Source organism: Erinaceus europaeus, chromosome X, assembly GCF_950295315.1.
Source record: "Erinaceus europaeus chromosome X, mEriEur2.1, whole genome shotgun sequence".
NCBI lineage: Eukaryota > Metazoa > Chordata > Mammalia > Eulipotyphla > Erinaceidae > Erinaceus > Erinaceus europaeus.
Genome location: NC_080185.1, coordinates 59,489,301 through 59,509,392, shown reverse-complemented (window position 1 = coordinate 59,509,392; position 20,092 = coordinate 59,489,301). Strand labels below are relative to the sequence as shown.

Here is a 20,092-nt window from a genome sequence, read left to right as displayed (position 1 = left end):
AAATGATTATATATATATATATTCTTTAGAGCTATTATTTATTAACCTTTTGTCTGATGTATCACATAAAATATTTCCTATTTCAAAAGGAGTATTTCTATTTGCTTTTTTTTTTTTTTACCAGAGCACTAATCAGCTCTGGTTTACAGTGGTGCAGGGGATTGAACCTGGGACTTAGAAGCCTCAGGCATGACAGTCTGTTTGTGTAACCATTATGCTATCTACCCCTACCCAGGTTGTGGTTTCTTTTGGTGTGCTAAAGCTTTTCAATTTGATGTAGACCTAGTAGTTCTTTTTTGTTTTGTTTTCCTAACAAATAGAATTGAGTTATTGATGAGGCCTGTAAATCTTAAATAAAAAAAGAGTTTTATATATACCAATCCTTTCCTCTAAATAGTTGATGGTTTCTGGTTTAACAACCAAATCGTTGATGCATTTAGAGTTTAATTTTGTGCATGGTGAGATGAAATGTTTCAGTTTTGGTTTTCTGCCTGTTTCAATCCAATTTTCCCAATACCACTTTTGAAGAGACTCTTCTTTCTCTGAGTTTTTGCTTTTAAGCTTTATTTACTTTTACTTTTTTTAATTTGGACTTCATCATTCTTAATATCTGGATAGTGTTCCACTGTTTATATATGCCCCAACTTTCTGAGTCACTCATCTATTGTTGGACATTTAGGTTGCTTCCAAGTTTTCTCTATTACAAATTGTGCTGCTATGAATATAGGTATGCAGATATCTCTTTGGATAAGTGTGAGAGAGGACGAGAGAGCTAGAGCATAACTCTGGCAAATGTGATGTTAGGTTCTGAACTCAGGACTTGATGCCAGAGAGTCTAATGGTTTAGATACTGTGGCACCTTGTGAGCTGTGCAAATATTATTTTTAAAAATTGTAAATGAGAATTGGATTTTGTCAAATATGTTTATGTATCTATTGAAGAGAGTGTGTCATTATTCTTCTTTAACCTGTTGATGAAATGGATAATGGATCGTATTAATTTGAATGTTGAACTAGGCTGGAGTACTTGGCATGCATTCAGTTTGTTGTGGTGCATATTTTTTCACTTCTTTCCTCTTTCTTTCTTTCTTTCTTTCTTTCTTTCTTTCTTTCTTATTTTTTGTCTTGTCTCCAGGGTTATTTATGGCTGGAGCTCTGCTGGCACTATGAATCCACTGCTCCTGGCATCCATATTGCCTTTAAAATATATGTATATATATATATATATATATATATATATATATATATATATATATATATATATATATATTGGATAGGAGAGAGAGAGAAATTGAGAGGGGACAGGAGGATAGAGTGGGACAAAGAAAGATAGATACCTGCAGACCTGCTTAACTGCATGTGAAGTGCTCCCCCCACCCCCGTATGTGTGGAGCCGGTGGCTTGAACCCAGATCATACTACCTATGCTTAACCTGGTGTGCCACTGCTCAGCTCCTGTACATATTTTTCTATTACTGAATTTGATTGCAAATATTTTGCTTATTTTGAAAAAAAATATTCATGAATAATATTGGTCTGTAATTTTATTATTTTTTGCTTTTGTTGTTGATGTTAGTGTAAGGTCAGCCTCACAGCAAAAGTCAGGAAGTAGTTCCTCTTTTTTTGAAAGATATTGGAGAATTGAAAGACTTTTTTTTCACTTCTGTTATTCCTTTTATTCAAAAATTAAATCTTTGAAAGACACTGTATGATCCAGCACTTTAGAACAACTATATACTCTTTTGTGAACACTTCTAACACCACTTGTTACCCCTAAAACTTTATTTTTTAATTTTTATTTATAAAAAGGAACTACTGACAAAAACCATAGGACAAGTGGGGCAGAACTCCACACAATTCTCACCACCAGAACTCCATACCCCATCCCCTCCCCTAACAGCTTTCCTATTCTTTATCCCTCTGGGAGTGTGGACCCAGGGTCATTATGGGGTGCAGAAGGTGGAAGGTCTGGCTTCTGTAATTGCTTCCCCACTGAACATGGGCGTTGACTGGTTGATTCATACTCCCAGCCTCTCTCTCTTTCACTAATGAGGCAAGGCTCTGAGGGAGTGGGGCTCAAGGACACATTGGTGGGGTTGTCTGCCCAGGGAGATCCAGTTGCCATCATGTTAGCATCTGGAACCTGGTGGCTGAAATAAGAGTTAACATATAAAGCCAAAGAAATTGCTGACTAATAGTGAACCTAAAGGCTGGATTAGTGCAGATGAAGAGTTGTGGGTCTCTGTTTTGTAGATAGATAGTAGGCCTATTTTAGTTGTCTTCCAAAGGGGCCATGACTATCCTTTTTTTTCTGAGCCTGACATCTGATATGCAGGTGGATCCTAATTATTGTCGGGGAGATTATGTCATGGCTGGAAAAAGGGCCAGAAATCTGGATCACAGAAGAGAGTAGCTCCCAAATATGGGAAAGATGTATAAATACTGTTGACTGTAAATCCCATCGATTTGATCTGACCTCGGGCCCATATTCAGCTTAGGAGCCTATGTAACCTCTGTATCCCTAGATCTGAGCTCACATTCTGTGGTCATGAATAGGAAAAGTTCCAAGCTGTCCCAATTTCAGGACCCATCTTCCTCAGGTGGAATATAGAGTATTTTCTTCAGCCTCACATCGGGAGGATGGAACCACCTCTACCATTGTTGATCCACATTGAGGACGAGGTCATATGGGGGCCCGTTAAGGGGTCTATTGTGTTTTTCCTGATACAGATAACTGATAACAATGGAGAGTGACCTAGTCGAGGTCTAGGCCCATCATGGAAAGACTTTTTTTTTTAAACTTTCTTTTTTTATTTATTTTTTTTTATTTAAGAAAGGATAAATTAACAAAACCATAGGATAGGAGGGGTACAACTCCACACAATTCCCACCACCCAATCTCCATATCCCATCCCCTCCCCTGATAGCTTTCCTATTCTCTATCCCTCTGGGAGCATGGATCCAGGGTCATTGTGGGTTGCAGAAGGTGGAAGGTCTGGCTTCTGTAACTGCTTGCCTCAGGCCCCCTGAGCAGAGGTAGCTGATTGTTGAGAAAATAAAGCAAGCAAAGAAACAAACAAACAAAAAAAAGAAAAAGAAAAAAAAAAAAAACCTCTGGTAGTCTTTCCCTGTCTGAGTAAGGCTCTGCTTGGTGGAATATTTGTAGCTGGAACTGGCCACTTAGAAAGAAAAAAGGCCAAGGGTTTCAGAAAGGAATAGAGTTGGAATTAGAATGACACCCCCTGGTGGGACAGGAATCTTGGTAAAGAAAGAAGCTCAGCAGGGGAACCTGCTAGGAGCAGATATCTGGCCCCCAGGGACTGGTTATGGGGGGGGAGGGGGTCAGGGATACGCTTCGGGAATAATAATTAAAATTTTTTTCTTTCTTTTTACTCTATTTTCTAACCCAAATTGAGTTATAGTCGCCACCTTGGTGTCACCGTTAGGACCCCTTATTGACTGTCCTGCTAAAGGCAAAAAATCCTACCTTTTCCAGTAGATGTTGTCGGAGCTCAAGCCACTAGCAGCTTCTCAGTCCGCCATCTTCCGGAATCCCTCTTAAACTTTCTTTTTAAATGGGTAGATCACAAGAGAAACATCTCGTTTGGAAGATTATTAAATATTGATTTATTAGAATTATGTCTATTTATTTTGTCTGTTTCTTCTTGTTTGAAGTTTGGCAGATTGTATATTTCAAGGAATTGATCTATTTAATTTAGACTTTCAAATCTGTTGGTACAGATATGTCATTTTAATATCAATAGGAACTATAATAATGTTCCCACATTATTGATATTATTTCTTCTTTCCCTTCTCCTCCTTCTTTATCTCCTCCCCTCCTCCTCCTCTGCCTCCTCTTCTTCCTCCTTCTTCTTCCTCTCTCAAGTGTTATCAATGGTTCTCCACACCTTACGGATCCCACTACTCCTGGTGGATTCTTTTATTTTCTAGATAGACAGGCAGAGAGGGAGGGAGAGAGAAATCAGGGGAAGGGGCAGGGGAGAGAAAGAGAGACAAGGAGAAATGCCACAGCACTACTCCACTATTCATGAAGCTTCCTCTGTGTAGGTATTCATATATAGTGGCTGGGGGGTGGTGGTTGAAACTATGACCCCCTCATCTGTAATATAGTACCCTATTAGCCATGTCCTGGTTCCCAGATCATTTCTTTTAATGCAATTGTTTCCTTCCCTGAATTATAACAATGTCAGTTCTAAGTTTTTATTTTTATAGTGACAGAGATGCAGAGACAGAGACAAAGAGAGACAATATTGTGCTAAGGATTTTTTTTTCAATGCAGTAGAAGAACTCAAACATATTTCACACACATGGCAAGGCAGCACACTACCCAAGTGAGTTATTTCACTGGCCATTTTGTTCCTTTCAATCATAAATCCTTGCTTTACATTCTCTCTCTTTCTCTCTCACTTCCTCCCTCCCTCTCTATATATCTCTCTCTCTGAATAACTTTTAAAAATATAATTGAAGGAATTACTTAGAAAAGTTTCAGCTATATCCCAGGGCATTTTATATGGGTTTCTGTTTTTAGCTAAGAAAAAAGTCCCTTTATTTATTTAGCTTATTTTAATAGGCTATCACTAGTAGTACAGAAAATTAACATAGACACAGATTATTAAATAAAAAATCAGTCTTATGACATGTTTTAGAAATTACAGTTAGAAAAATGGCATCTTGATTTTTCAGATATGTTTTAAATCTTGAGTTTTGTTTTTCACCTCAGAGAACCCAAGTTTGGTCAACATTTTCTCATCTTTGAAAATCAAAAATGTAAACTATGACCAAAAGCTTCAACAAAAAAAAAAAATGAACATTTTAATAAATTTTCAGAATCTTCTGCATTGGCATTCAGAACAATCATGCTTTACATACTATGTATAGGCGTCTTTTTTTCCCTTTATGCTTCTTCAAGTTTGTATGTAGAATTTCAAGTTATTCTGCCAGTTAACTCCTGTAAGCATAAGAGCCCAAATTTTGTTTAAAACCCACCAAACTTGACTAAGTTTTTGTCCTCTCTGTATTTACATTTTATTCCTCTGCAAAATGTGAACAACATTTATATTGTCCATTTTCATGGCAGAATGAACTTAAGATAAAGTATATGGAAATACTTAAAATATTACAAATGCATGCATTTACAAGCTATTGCTTTGATATTTTCACAAAAAAACATTTGTAAATAGTTAGCATAAATGTGTTCCTTGTCCTCCTTAGAATATGAAGGTTATTGAGAGAACATGAGAGAAAAAAGTATCCAATCTTTATTCTAGCAAAATAGCCAGTCTGCCTCTCAAACTTGCACAGCTCTAATTGTACCTAATGAAAGAAAGGTAGCATTTGTAAGTCCCAGTTGCAGGAAACATTTTAAATAGAACTGGCTTGGGGGCATTTTTCAAAATAAAATCTAAATAAGACAAGATAGTGGGAATTGTGCCAGGGCTGTATTACAAAACTAATAAAAATCAACCTGAGGTTTAGACTGTCAGGCATCCTTGATCATACGTCCCTCAGGTAAGCAGTGCGACAATAGGAGTCAGATGAGTTATTGTCTTCAAGTTTCAGAGACCTTCATCATCATTAAGGAATTTATATTAAGACCTTTCATGGATAACAAAAGCAGTTGTTCATGTGCCAGCCCTGTACTGCATTCATGTAAAGCCCCACTCTAAGGTTTTTACTGGGTATCATGTAGAGGAAACTGCATCACTTCCTTCTTCAACCTATGACATATTTTGTATGAGTTCCCCACACTTACCCCATTTCATATTAATTAAGGTGCTCATTATATGCCCTACGTAGTTTATACTTCGAAGAGTTTGGGAAATGAGCACAATAACATGTCTCAAGGGATAAATCTTTTGTTCCTGAAACCTTACCGAAAGGTTGGGGTTTATAACAGATGGTATCTGTTTAAGTAACTCAGTTTTGCTGGAACTCTTTTTTTTTTATTGCTTTGTTTTGTTTGGCCTGACACTACTAGTTCTGCTTACTGGTGGTGTTGGGGATGGAACCTGGGTTCTCTCAGAGGGAAGCCCTATGCACTGCTGCTATGCTATTTCTCTGAGCCCAAATGGTATTTTAAATTTATTTATTTATTTATTTATTTATTTATTTATTTATTTACGAGTGATTGAGACCTGAGAAATGCTCAATTATGCCTTGTGTCAGTGCCAGAGATACAAACTTGGCTCTCTGGCATGCGAGTCTTGTGCTCCTGCCCAGGTCCGGGAACTCTTAATGCAGTTTGACTTCCAAGCTGCTGGTGTTTACTTAATATTGTGTGCTCATAACACTTAACATCCCTTTATGACTTAGCTGCTTATTTTTGATTTCCTTCCTATAAGCTTAAATCACCGATATTTTTTTTCATAACCCTCTTGTACTGTGTTAGTCATCTTACCCAGCTGACCTCCTTCGGGCTGTTTCCTATCAGCTTCTAACTCGTCAGTACTACTTAACTCAACATTATATATTTTTGGTCATCTCTGAAGCTTCACTGCTCTAGGATAATATTTTTCAGATAGGGTCAGGGAGGCAAGGTGTGTAAGTGTGAAGATACTATAGCACTAGAGCTTCTTTAAATGTGGTAAAGCTCAGGACTGAGCCTGGGTTGCAAAGTGATATACTATCCAAGTGGACTATTTGTTATTCCTTGATTTCCTTGATTATTAGTTTTATAATTGTTATTTATAAAAAGGAAACACTGACTAAAACCATAGGTTAAGAGGGGTACAATTCCACACAGTTCCCACCACCAGAACTCCATATCCCATACCCTCCCCTGATAACTTTCCTATTCTTTATCCCTCTGAGAGTATGAACCAAGGGACAGTATGGAGTGCAGAAGGTTAAAGGTCTGGCTTCTGTAATTGCTTCCCCACTGAACATGGGCATTGACAGGTCGATCCATACTCCCAGCCTAGCTCTCTCTTTCTATTTTGCCAGTTCCCCTGTAGGGTATCTTAACACACTGCTACCAGTGTATTGTTTTTATTAAATAGTTATAATAATTATTATTTCACATATAAATGATCACTATTATTAATATATGCAAATGCTAATGGTAATAGATGTCATAACTACAATTTATTAAATATATATTATGTACTTTGCACAGTGCTATATGCCTTTTAAATTTATATTTTAGTAGTTCTAATAACCTAGAGAAGTTAGTTGTTATAGGCACTTTAATAACTTTAATTGAAAATTGTAAACATATGTTTTCTTATAGATATAAAGTTCAGTGGTACAGGAGGTGACACAGTGGATAAAGCACTGGGCTCTCAAGCATGAGGTCCCAAGTTCAGTCCCCAGCAGCACACATACCAGAGTGATGTCTGGTTCTTTATCTCTCTCTCCTACCTTTCTCATTAATAAATAAATAAATAAATTTAAAATTAAAATAAATAAACAAAGTTCATGAAATCCCCCTTTTCAGCTTCCAACAAAACCTATAAAAACCTACATGTTATCTTTGTCTTATATCAAGGAAACCTAAGACTAGGAGAAGTTTCCTTACTTTCCCAAGGACATAGTACTAGTTTAACCCACTAAATCTTAGTTCAAATCTGGTGCTTTGTTAAGAAACAATTAAATTTTATGGGTATTTTCTTTAGCCTATACTGTTTCTCTCTAAGACTTATATATTTAGGATGTCAGGCATGGAATGTCAGCCCTCTAGTTTCATTACTCTGCCACTAGGTTCCAGATGATACCATGATGTCAATCTGACTTCCCTGGGCAGATGGCCCCATCAGTGTGTCCTGGAGCCCCACTTCCCCAGACTCCTGCCACACTAGGGAAAGAAAGAGGCAGACTGGGAGTATGCATCGACCTGCCAACACCCATGTTCATCAGGGAAGCAATTACAGAAGCCAGACTTTCCACCTTCTGCACCCTATAATGACCCTGGGTCCATACTCCCAGAGGGATGAAGAACGGGAAAGCTTTCAGTGGAGGGGATAGGGTATGGAGTTCTGGTGGTGAGAATTGTATGGAATTATCCTATAGTCTTATCAATATTTGCATTTTATAAATAAAAATTTTAAAAAATCTATGAGAGGCAGGGCTAGATAGCATATGGTTATGCAAAGAGACTCTCATACCTGAGGTTCTAAAATGCCAGACCCAATCCCCCACACCACTGTAAGACAGAGATGAACAGTGCTCTGGAAAAAAAATAAAGAAACTGTGATTTTGGTGAGTTCTTATGTATTTTGGTTATCAGCCCTCTGTCTGATATATGACATATAAAGATTGTCTCCCAAGACAAAGGACACTATTGAAAGAGATACATAGGGTGAACAGACATATGAAAAATTGCTCACTCACTGATGATCAGGGAAATGCAAATAAAAACAACTATGGAATACCACTTTACACCTGTGAGAATGCCACACATTAGAAAAGACAGAAGCACTAACTGGTGGAGATGCTGTGGGTGAAAAGGGACTCTCCTACATTGTTGGTAAGAATTTAAGTGGGTCCAACCCCAATGAAAAAGTAAACACTTTTTTTCATCAGTACTTTTGAAATGGATCTACCTTATGAGCCAGCAATCCCTCTCCTGGTGATTTACCCAGGGGAAACAAAAGCAACTATATGAAAAGAAAGACCTATGCACACCAGTGTTCATAGCAGCACAGTTTGTGATAGCCCAAACTTGAAAGCAACCTATATGGCCAACATCAGATGAATAGTTAAGGAATTTATGGTATGTATATATAATGGTGTACTATGCAGCTGTTAAAAGTGCAATAGTATGGTCAGAACTTGAAAGCATCATGCTGACAGATGCAAGCCAGAAAGAGAGCCCAATATAAAATTATCTAACTTATAGGTGGAATTTCAGAAAAAGGAATGGTAAGAGAAAACATAAGGTGAGACTTGGACTGGATGTGGCATATTTTACCATAGCAATGCACTCTGGGGAAGGAGGGTTAGGGACCGGATGAAGGGATACTGAGATCCTGTTGTGCTCCCTAGATACCAGTCAAAGGGAGATGAGAGGTTGTGACTATGTGTTAAAGATTATAAATCATTAAACCCCCAATAAAATAAAATAAAAACTGTGGTCTGGGAGGTGGCACAGTGGATAAGGCATTGGGCTCTCAAGCATGAGGTCCTGAGTTCAATCCCTGGCAGCACATGTACCAGAGTGATATCTGGTTCTTTCTCTCTCTCTCTCCTATGATTTCTCATGTATCAATAAATAAATAAATAAAATAAAAACTGTGATGATTTATCTTCTCTTCCTGTCTCACACAATACTCTAGCCAGGTTTGTCTCCACGATATAGTCAGAACATTAATTTGTTTGCTGATGTACCAATGCACATAACTTTATTAATCCTACACCAGTGGTATGAGAATACCTTCCAATATCTTGGGGTCATAGTTTCCACTCACAGGGAATGGGATTGTGGTGATAGGGGCCAATCTGTGGTCTTCATATACTCAGAGTTTCAACTTTGTCACTGAACAATATAACCAGCCTTTGAAAATGAGACTTTTGACAAGCCATTTTCCTGAATCTGTAAAATGATGGGATAGAATTAGCACTATGCCATGATTATTTAAAACTGGAGCAGTGTTGTTGGGCAGGATCTGGGTTTAAGCCCCCAGTCCTTGCCTGTAAGGGGGAAGCTTCATCACCTGTGAATCAATACTGTATGTGTGTCTCTGTCTGTCTGTCTATCTATCTATCTATCTATCTATCTATCTATCACCTATCATCGATCTCTCCCTTCCCTGTCAACTTCTGTCTCTATCAACAAAATTGGAGCATAGAGGGCATGTCTCTTGAATACCTAGCTGTTGATGCCTACTAATTTAACTGAATCAAATTAAGTTAATATCGACTCTCTCTTAATTTAGATCTCAGGATAAGATGATAAAGAAGAACACGTAACAAGACAATGAAAGGAAATGAAACATTTGATCCCTAGTGGGCATATCATATCCCTTGGAGTTCACTAACCTGCAGTCAGAAACAGAGAAAGGCAATATTTTACAGTCTATATTATATAATGAGTTTCATGGAACGTAAGAATAGAAATATTTTGTTTTCTTAAATACACTTTTTTTCCCTAGACTGAAGACCCCACCAATGTCTCCCCAGAGACCCACCCTACTAGGAAAAGAGAGAGGCAGACTGGGAGTATGGACCAACCAGTCAATGCCCATGTTCAGTGGGGAAGCAATTACAGAAGCCAGACCTTCTACCTTCTGCAACCCACAAGGACCCTGGGTCCATGCTCCCAGAGGGATAGAGAATGGGAAAGCTATCAGGGGAGGGGATGGGATATGGAGATTGGGTGGTGGGAATTGTATGGAATTGTACCCCTCCTACCCTATGGTTTTGCTAATTAATCCTTTCTTAAATAAAAAATTAAAAAAAGTATTTTACTATCTTTATTTATTGGATAGAAACAGTAAGAGATCAAGAGGGGATGGGGGAAGAGAGGGAGAGAGACAGAAAGACACATATAACTGTTTCACCACTTGTGAAACTTTCCTTCTGCAGGTAGGAACTGGGGCTCCAACCTGCACCCTTGAGCACTGTAATGTGTGTGTTCAACTAGGCGTGTCACCACCCAGCTGCAGAATTGAAGTATTTTGATAACAACCTTCTCAGATCACACACATACACATAATCATAGTCAGGAGTATGTGCTACTGGAAGTCTACTGGCAATCATTTTGATAAATTTAATTTGTACATACATGTGCAGCAGTTATTTGTTGTCTTGTATCTTATTTTTTATTATTTTCAATATTTGTTTATTTTCTCTTTTGTTGCCCTTGTTGTTTAATTGTTGTAGTTATGATTGTTGTTGTCATTGATGTCATCGTTGTTAGATAAGACAGCGAGAAATGGAGAGAGGAGGGGAAGACAGAGAGGGGGAGAGAAAGATAGATTCCTGCAGACCTGCTTCACCGCCTGTGAAGTGACTCTCCTGCAGGTGGGGAGCCGGGGGCTCGAACCAGGATCCTTATTCCGGTCCTTGCGCTTTGCATCACCTGCGCTTAACCTGCTGCGCTACCGCTGACTCCCCTTGTCTTGTATTTTATATGAAGCCTAGGATACTATACAGTTTCTTTAAGTATATGCATTTATGTAATATTTATAGTAATACCTATCTAATACATATATGTAATACATATATGTAATACATACATATATATCTATATGATGGAGATAGAGACAGAATGACAACCAGAACATCATAGTCCAATAATACCTTATTCAGGGCACTACCTCCTGGGCCACAGTATTGTGCAGTTTCAATGATAAATAAGCAGTGTAATTTATAATAGTTATTTGAGGGCTTCTTAAAAGTATTGGTTGCCATGCTAATTACATCCATCAGGAATTTTAATCATGGGATTATACACACATTTTGTTTTGAAGTGCTCTTGGAAATGTATATTTTCCCGTTTTATTTAGTTTTCTAACTTTCAGTTGTTGATGAGAGAACATTGGTTTACAAGGCTGGATGGTTTAGGAGTTTAATACTTCTTCCTGATGTATTTCCATTTCATATCACTCATCATCAAAATATCAATAATACTCCAACAACGTCTGCTAGATCCTCTCCACTTTTATAACCTCCCAACATACTCCGTACTTTATGATCTCATTTATGCAATCAGAATCTAAGAACTTGTTGATCTTTGACTTTATTACCTTACTTTGTTTCTCTATATTCTACACATGTCATAATCTAGTATTTGTTCTTCTCCTTGTGAATTATTTCACTTAGTACATTCCTTTCCATTTGAAATATATATTTATATAAACACACACACACACACACACACACATATATATATATATATATATATATATATATATATATATATATGATACATATTATGGTTCCGGCACCTCACACATGAATGATTTTGCTATTATTTGTCCTAATTCTTCATTAACTTTGATTCTGACAGTGAGAGATAGAGACACTAGAGGACACCACTGTAATGGAACTTTTCCTGGTCTTATAGCACTCTCATGTGGTGGACTACAGACAAGGCAAGGTATATGTCCTACTGGATGAGTTGTCATTAGGGCATTTGTTTCTTTGATATTGTTCCCCTTTATTATTATTATTATTATTATTATTATTATTAATTGATAAAATGAAAATATTGCCAAGACCATAGGATAAGAGGGGTAAGATTCCACACAATTCCCACCACCAGAACTCCTTATCCAACCCCTTCACTTGATAGCTTTTCTATTCTTTATCCCTCTGGGAGTATGGACCTGTTAAGGAAAAATATATCCCCAACTCTAAGTGTTATAGCTCTGAGTGTTACAACTCAAGAGTGATACAGCTTCAGGTGTTGCAAATCCGAAGAACTATTCTGAGACCAAAACCTTGTGAAGGGCAGGGAGATACTTTATTACACCAGCAGAATTCAGCCGACTATTGCCAAGCCAGATCTCTGACCAGATTTAGAAAGCCATTTATATACCCTTCAAGCTGGGCGTAGTGTGCTTAATTGGTTACATGGTGGTTTTAAATAAGATACATTTCAATAGTTACAAAATGGTTACAAGGTACACCAATCAGGTAAAACAAAGGATGGGGTGGATTGCCCATACTCCACATCTTATCCAGACTGCCAAAATACAAGTGCATGCAATTTAGTTAGCGAAAAGATTAATCCTGAGTGGTTACATTTCTAGTCCCCTAGGTTTACGGAAATACAGGGACAGAGGACCCACCTGCCTGTCGTCCATAAAATTCATTTTATTTCAGACCCAGGATCATTATAGGGTGCAGAAAGTGGGAGATCTGGCTTCTGTAATTGGTTCTCTGCTGAACATGGGCTTTGCCAGATTGATCCATACTCCTAGCCTGTCGCTTTCTTTTCCTAGTGGGGCAGAGATCTGGGGAAATAGGGCTCCAGGCCACAATGGTAGGGCCATCTGCCCAGGGAAGTCAGGTTGGCAACATGGTAGCATCTGCAACCTAGTGGCTGAAAAAGAGTTAAGATATGAACCATGACATCATCTCCCCAGAAAATAACTTGGATCCACCTTCATATCAGATGCCAGGCTCAGAAAAAAAAAATTGGATAGTCATGGGCCCTTTGGAATATAACTAACATAGGCCTACTAACTATCTATGAAACAGAGACCCTCAAATCTTCATCTGCACTATTCCAGCCTTTAGGTTCATGATTAGTAAACAATTTGCTTGGATTTATATGTTAACTCTTCTTTCAGCCAGGGTTCCATATGCTAACATGATGCCAACTGGACTTCCCTGTACAGATGACCCACAAATGTGTCCTGGAGCCCTGCTTCCCCAGAGTCCCACCCCACTAGGGAAAGAGAGAGACAGGCTGGGAGTATGGATCAACCTGTCAATGCCCACGTTCAGCGGGGAAGCAATCACAGAAGCCAGACCTTCCACATTTTGCATCCCATAATAACCCTGGGTCCATACTCCCAAAGGATAAAAAGTAGGAATGCTATCAGGGGAGGGGATGGGATATGGAGTCCTGGTGGTGGGAATTGTGTGGAGTTGTATCTCCGCTTATCTTATGGTTCTTTCAGTGCTTCCTTTTTATAATTATATATATATATATATATATATATATATATATATATATATATATATATATCGGAACAAATTGTTGACTGGACAGAGAGAAACTGAGAGGGAAGAAAGGATAAACACACACACACACACACACAGAGAGAGACAGAGAGAGAGAGAGAGGTCTTTAATACTGCTTTTCCACTCCTGAAGCTTTTTCCCCCTGCAGGTAGGGAGAGGGCCTCAAACCAGGGTCTTTGTGCATGGCAATGTGTGTGCTCAGCCAGGCACACAGTTCCCTATCCTGAATATAAATACCCCTAGATGTTTAGAGTATATTGGATCCTGAAATGCCCTATGAAGAGATTTGCAGTTGAGCTAAATTTTGTCAGTTTGCTCCAATCTGTTCCTCTTTCTTTCTTCTTTTTTTCAGTTAGTTTCTTGTTTGCTTTTATGTGCTTGTTAACTTATACAGTTCATGCCCTTCTGTTGTTGGAAATTATGTGCAGACATTACAGGGAGGTAAAAAAATGTATCTGTGTGTCAGCAACTGTCCTGTAAATCATTATTCCACAATAAAAAGATTTTTAAAAAAGAAATGTTATATACATTACTGGGCACCTTCTGTATTTTTTTTTATTTACAAAAGAGGACATTAACAAAACTATAGGATAAGAAGGGTACAACTCCACACAGTTCCCACCACCAGATCTCCTTATCCCATCCCCTCCCCTGATAGCTTTCCTATTCTTTATCCCTCTGAGGATCCTCGAGGAAACACTCACGAAAGACATGTCTCTGATATTTGATTACTGTAAAAAATGGTGACTAATCCATAGCACTGCAAAAACGGTATCATCTGTTTTCCATCTACACCATGCCTCGGCCTCGCGTGAGCTTAATGTGCAGCTTGGCGATACGAGAATCCGGCATGAAGCCCAGACAGTCTATCTTGGCGTTACTCTCGATCGCACTCTGTCATTTCACAAACATCTCATAAAAACTGCAGCAAAGGTGGGCGCGAGGAATAACATCATTGCAAGACTGGCCAGCTCCTCATGGGGCGCGAGCGCTTCCACACTTCGATCATCATCTCTGGCATTATGCTATTCCACTGCAGAATACTGTGCCCCAGTATGGTTCCGTAGCCCCCATGTCCACTTGGTCGATTCCAAATTATATTCCTCCATGAGGATAATTTCTGGAACCATCTGTTCCACCCCAGTTCCATGGCTGCCAGTTCTTAGCAACATCACCCCGCCAGATATTTGTCGGGATGCGGCATCATCTAAGTTCATTTCCCACGTCTACGCTCGACCAGACCTGCCAATATACGCGGATATCTTCGCCCACCCTGTTCAACGCTTGACGTCTCGTCACCCAATCTGGTCCCCTACGCCTACACTGAACTTCTCTGTTCCAGTCTCTTGGAAACAGAGTTGGCAGTCAGCTGAGGTAAAGAACAAACACCTCATCACAGACCCCTGCAAGCGTCAACCCAGATTTGACCTAGCACGTTATGATTGGGCCCTCCTCAATCGCTATCGAACAGGCCATGGCCGGTGTGCCGCTATGTTCCATCGCTGGGGAGCCAGAGACGACCCGAACTGCCCCTGCGGCTACAGACAGACTATGACCCACATAGTCAACGACTGCCAGCTCTCCAGATTCAAAGGAGGTCTCGAAACTTTACATCAGGTTCAACCTGATGCTATTGACTGGCTACGGAAGAAGGGCAAACGCTAGAAGAATAATCCCTCTGAGAGTATGGGCACAAGGTCTTTGTGAGATGCAGAAAGTGGAAGGTCTGGCTTCTGTAATTGCTTCCCCACTGAACATGGGCATTGACTGGTCAATCCATACTCCCAGCCTGCCTCTTTCTTACCCTAGTATGGTGGATCTCTGGGAAAGTGGAGATCCTGGACACATTGGTGGAGTTGTCAGTCCAGGGAAGTCTGATTATCATCATGATAGCATCTAGAACCTGATGGCTGAAAAGAGAGTTAACGTACAAAAGCTAACAAATTGTTGAACAATCATGGACCTAAAGGCTGGAATAGTGCAGATGAAGTGTTGGGGGGTCCTCCATTTTGTAGATAGCTATTAGACATATTTTAGTTATATTTCAAAGTACCTGTAGCTATTCTAGTTTTTCTTTTTGTTTCCTCTGAGCCTGAAATCTGATTTGCAGGTGGATCCAAGTTATTGTCTGAGGAGGTGATGTCATGGCTGGAAAAGTGACAGAAGGCTGGATCAGGGAAGAGAGTAGCTCCCGAATATGGGAAAGGGGTGTAGATACTGTTGACTATAAACTCCATCGATTTGATTTGGTCTGGGGCCCATATTCAGTTTAGGAGCTCATGTGACCTCTGCATCCCTGTAGATCCGAGCTCACATTCTTTGGTCATGAGTAGGAACATTCCAAGCTACCCCAATATTGACCCATCTTCCTCAAGTGTATCATAGAGTATATTGTCCATCCTCCCTTTGGAGAATGGAATATTCTCTACCATTCTTTATCTAAGTTGAGGGCAAGGTCCTATGGGGTACCCGCAAAGAGGTATTTTTGTTGTTCCTGATAGAGATGACATGTAACAATACAGAGAGGGATTTATTTAAGGTCTTGGCCCATCATGTCTGTTTGGGAATCTCAGGACTCCCTGAATAGGGCCCCAGCTGATTGGGTGGCTTGATAGTGATTAAAAGGTCTGTTTTTATTTGGCTTTTGAGTATGTATCATATGGTATTGTCAAAAAATGAATACCCCTTGGAATACCTGTTAAGGCACTTGCCTATGAAACAGAACAGATATGACTATTTCTTTAAATTATAGAAATGCTCACAAGTTTTCATAACCATATTTTCAACATGGCAATATTTGCCACTGGGAAAGATGTATAACTATCTTAGTTCAAAAGATGGGTACAGTTGTTCTGTGAAGGTGTATAGCTCTCTTATGGCCAACTGTGTCCATATTAGTGTTTTGTTTTCTATCTTCCTTTTACTTCTCATAGATAATTATTCTGTGTTGGTTGTATGTTGCTTCTGAATTCTAGGAAAGATACTAAATGGAAAAGTCAATACTCTTGAAATATACAGTGAAATATATGGCCAATACTCTTGAAATGCATAAAGTCCTAAACACCTAATGAAGTTATTTTCCTGTTCCTTTGTTCCTACAGAAACTCAACATATTGCATGAAGGTGTCAATGTCCTTGACTGTTGCAGAGAATGAATCAGGCCTGTGCTACAACAGCAGGATTCGCTATCTGGAAAAATCAGAAGTCACTAAGAGAAAGGAGATTTCCTGCCCAGACATGGATGACTTTAAAAAGGCTGATCAGGAACCTGATGTTGTGTGGTACAAGGTAACCCATCATGGAATTAGATGCATATTTTTAAACCTTAAGGCAATAGCTTGCTTACTTTTAATAAAAGTGAGACACTTTATCACTAGTGTTTGATAATAGATATTTTGTCAAGAAGAATCAACAGATTGGTGAATAATAATGTAGATCCTTGACTCATACATTCTACTGGTTTACATGATTTTCTATCAGTAATTATCAGAAGTAGTCCCATAGTCCTCTGTTGTTAAAAAAATATAAACATAATAGTACTTCACCTTGATATATGGGAGCAACAATGGGAAGAAAAGTGAAAGTTTAAAGAATACATGAAAATATTAGAGGGGTTAGAAGATGTTCACCTAGTAAGTCAGGTACTTCACCACGCATACAACCCTGAGTTTGAGCCCTAGCACCATATAGAAATACCATACTTAGTGCTGGGGGAAACTCGATTGATGGAATATTACTGACCCTACTGTCTATCCCCATCTCTTTCCCTATTTCTCCCTCTACCCCCCCAAACAAAAACAAAATGGAAGATTCATAATTTTAGTTTGGGGTAATCCCAAGTTGTAGTATAGTGTAACTTAAATCCTGTTATAATCTTAAATTTACATTATTATAGTAGGGAGTGAAAAACCATATATTGTAAACCTGATAGTAATCACAACATCAGCCTTTTTTTATGACCACTATAACCTTGCTGAGAGCCAGACTCATGATGCTGTTCTGTAATTCAGTCTCCAGAGTAACAAACACTGGGGGGCAGATGCCAGAATGTGTTCTCTGCCGCTATCTCTTAGCTAATTTATCTGGAAATGGAGACACATTTAGCAACAGTGCTAATTTCCTAGGGTGGAAGAAAAACTAAGATAGTTGAAAATAATGCCTGTCCTCCCTCCCCACATTCACAGGAAAGCCACAACAATATATGGAATAACATAAATAGAAGTAGATTTCTCATAGAAAGAGATAAAACTACCATTATCTAGGTAGTAGTACATAGAAAAATTCCTCTCTGAGAAGATAAATCTTCCATATGACAGTGAAATGCCAGAGGAAGAAATCTATAAAGTACTGTGCTATGCTGAGCAAGAAGCAGGCTTTGCTGAAATCCTGGCACCCTGATACTATTCCTACAAATTTGGAACAGCACAGAATGGAAAATTAAAAGCCATGAAGTGTGAGAGGGTGATCTATGGTAATAGCCATCTCCGATTACTTGGGGAAGTTTGCCAGAGCTCTGATGGACAACTATATTAGATTTCACTTTCCTTGGTGAAAGTGTTTCTGAGTACATTCTGGGAAGATACCTTACTCTCCAGATCACCGCCTGCCAGATACTGCTCCCTATAATTACAACTGCATACTATACAATAGGAAATTAAAAACTGTAAAGGTGGAGAAGGAAGCCACAGTGGCTGCTCTTTTCAACTACACATAAGAGCCTGCCAGAGCTATAGTGGACATAGCCATATTGAAATTCATTTCCATAGTAATAGACCCTTGGGATGGATTTCTGGGTCATAGCTTACCAAAATCTGTCCTGTCAAATAAAGAGTGTATACAGAACAGCAACTGAGGTCACATATCATACCTATACACTAACTCCAGAGAAATCTAGTGACCATTGATCACACACAATGCTATTCTTCTGGTCAATACCTAAGTTTGAACACAGACCACTGGATATAAGTTCACAAAGAGCATCAAACATAGTGAGACTAAAAATTACCTGTGCTGTTGGACCTAAATAGAATCAGCCATCCCTGGAGTACAGGAGCTATTACCTCCAACATTCCTTACAAACCTGAACCCTTATGTACAGAAGCAGTTTAGCTGCTTTTGAGCTTTTACCACCTCAAATGCCTGACACTACCCAAGTTGTCTCATCCTTGGTGCTATAGCCTTTTGGGAGTACATATGTCACTTCTCTGGTCTGTTCAAACATAGACTGCTAATCCTGGCCATCTCAGAGCATCTAAGAAGATGAAATTACATGAAAAAAATAGAAAAATACATTAACCTGAAGAAGACCCCCAAATTCAACAAAGCTTTATAAACTTCCTAAAGAACACTTTAAAGCAGTGGTCCTATGCATGTTTGCTGAAATAAGAAGTTCAGCAGGAGTCATAATTCAACAAAATGAAAGTACAAGATAAATCCTAGCATAAATCAGAGAACTAAAGAATACACTACACAAGATAAATATATAGTAGAGGTATCTGTTAGCAAAAACACAGACTCCAAGTATCAAAATGGTGAGCTAGATGATATAGTCACAAGAATCGTTACAAAAATTAGCAAAATAGATAATGCAAGGAAAATAAATTAAACAATGAAAATGAACTAAGGTACCACATCAAGTGGAACAACATTAATATCGTAAGAATACCAGAAGCATATAACAAGGGGGTCAGAAGGAGAAGAGATAGAAAAAAGGATTCTTATTTGAAAAAATAACAACCAAGAGACTAGAAAGGTAACACAGTAGTAATGTTTTTGACTGGTGTTATATGATGATCTTAATTTTTCTGCATTTGGTTGCCAAATTCTCTCAACACCATTTATTGAAAAGGCTTTATTTTCCCTCTTATAGATTGTTAAAAGAGTTTGAATAGAATGGATATTAGTTCTTCAATAATATAGCAGAAATTATTAATACAACCACCTGGTCCTGGGATTTTAATATTACTTAGACATTTGGTTGCTGATTCAAAATCTTCTTTAGTAATCAAAATATTCAAGCTGTCCATTTCCTTCTGGGTCAGTCTTGGTGGTTGGAATGGTTCTAAGACTGTGTCTACTGTGTTTAAATTGTTGAATTCAATTTCTTTTTTTTTTTAAACAATATTTGTTTATTTTATTTTATTTTTATTTTATTTATTTCCTTTTGTTGCCCTTGTTGTTTTATTGTTGTAGTTATTATTGATGTCGTTGTTGTGGGATAGGACAGAGAGAAATGGAGAGAGGAGGGGAAGACAGAGGGGGAGAGAAAGACAGACACCTGCAGACCTGCTTCACCGCCTGTGAAGCGACCTGCCTGCAGGTGGGGAGCCGGGGGCTCAGAACCGGGATCCTGACGCCGGTCCTTGAGCTTAGCGCCACCTGCGCTTAACCCGCTGCGCTACAGCCCGACTCCCTGAATTCAATTTCATAGGATTCACGTAA

General features: G+C 38.8%; 1 protein-coding gene across 1 annotated transcript in view; it reads left to right on the top strand.

Moving 5' to 3' along the window:
- The window catches only part of IL1RAPL2 (interleukin 1 receptor accessory protein like 2), a 781,557-nt gene that overhangs the window by 24,721 nt on the left and 736,744 nt on the right, over nucleotides 1-20,092 (top strand). Inside the window, exon 2 of the mRNA XM_060182659.1 lies at nucleotides 16,753-16,939. Within this exon, the coding sequence (XP_060038642.1) occupies nucleotides 16,753-16,939 (187 nt within the window). The remainder of the gene's footprint in view (nucleotides 1-16,752; nucleotides 16,940-20,092) is intronic.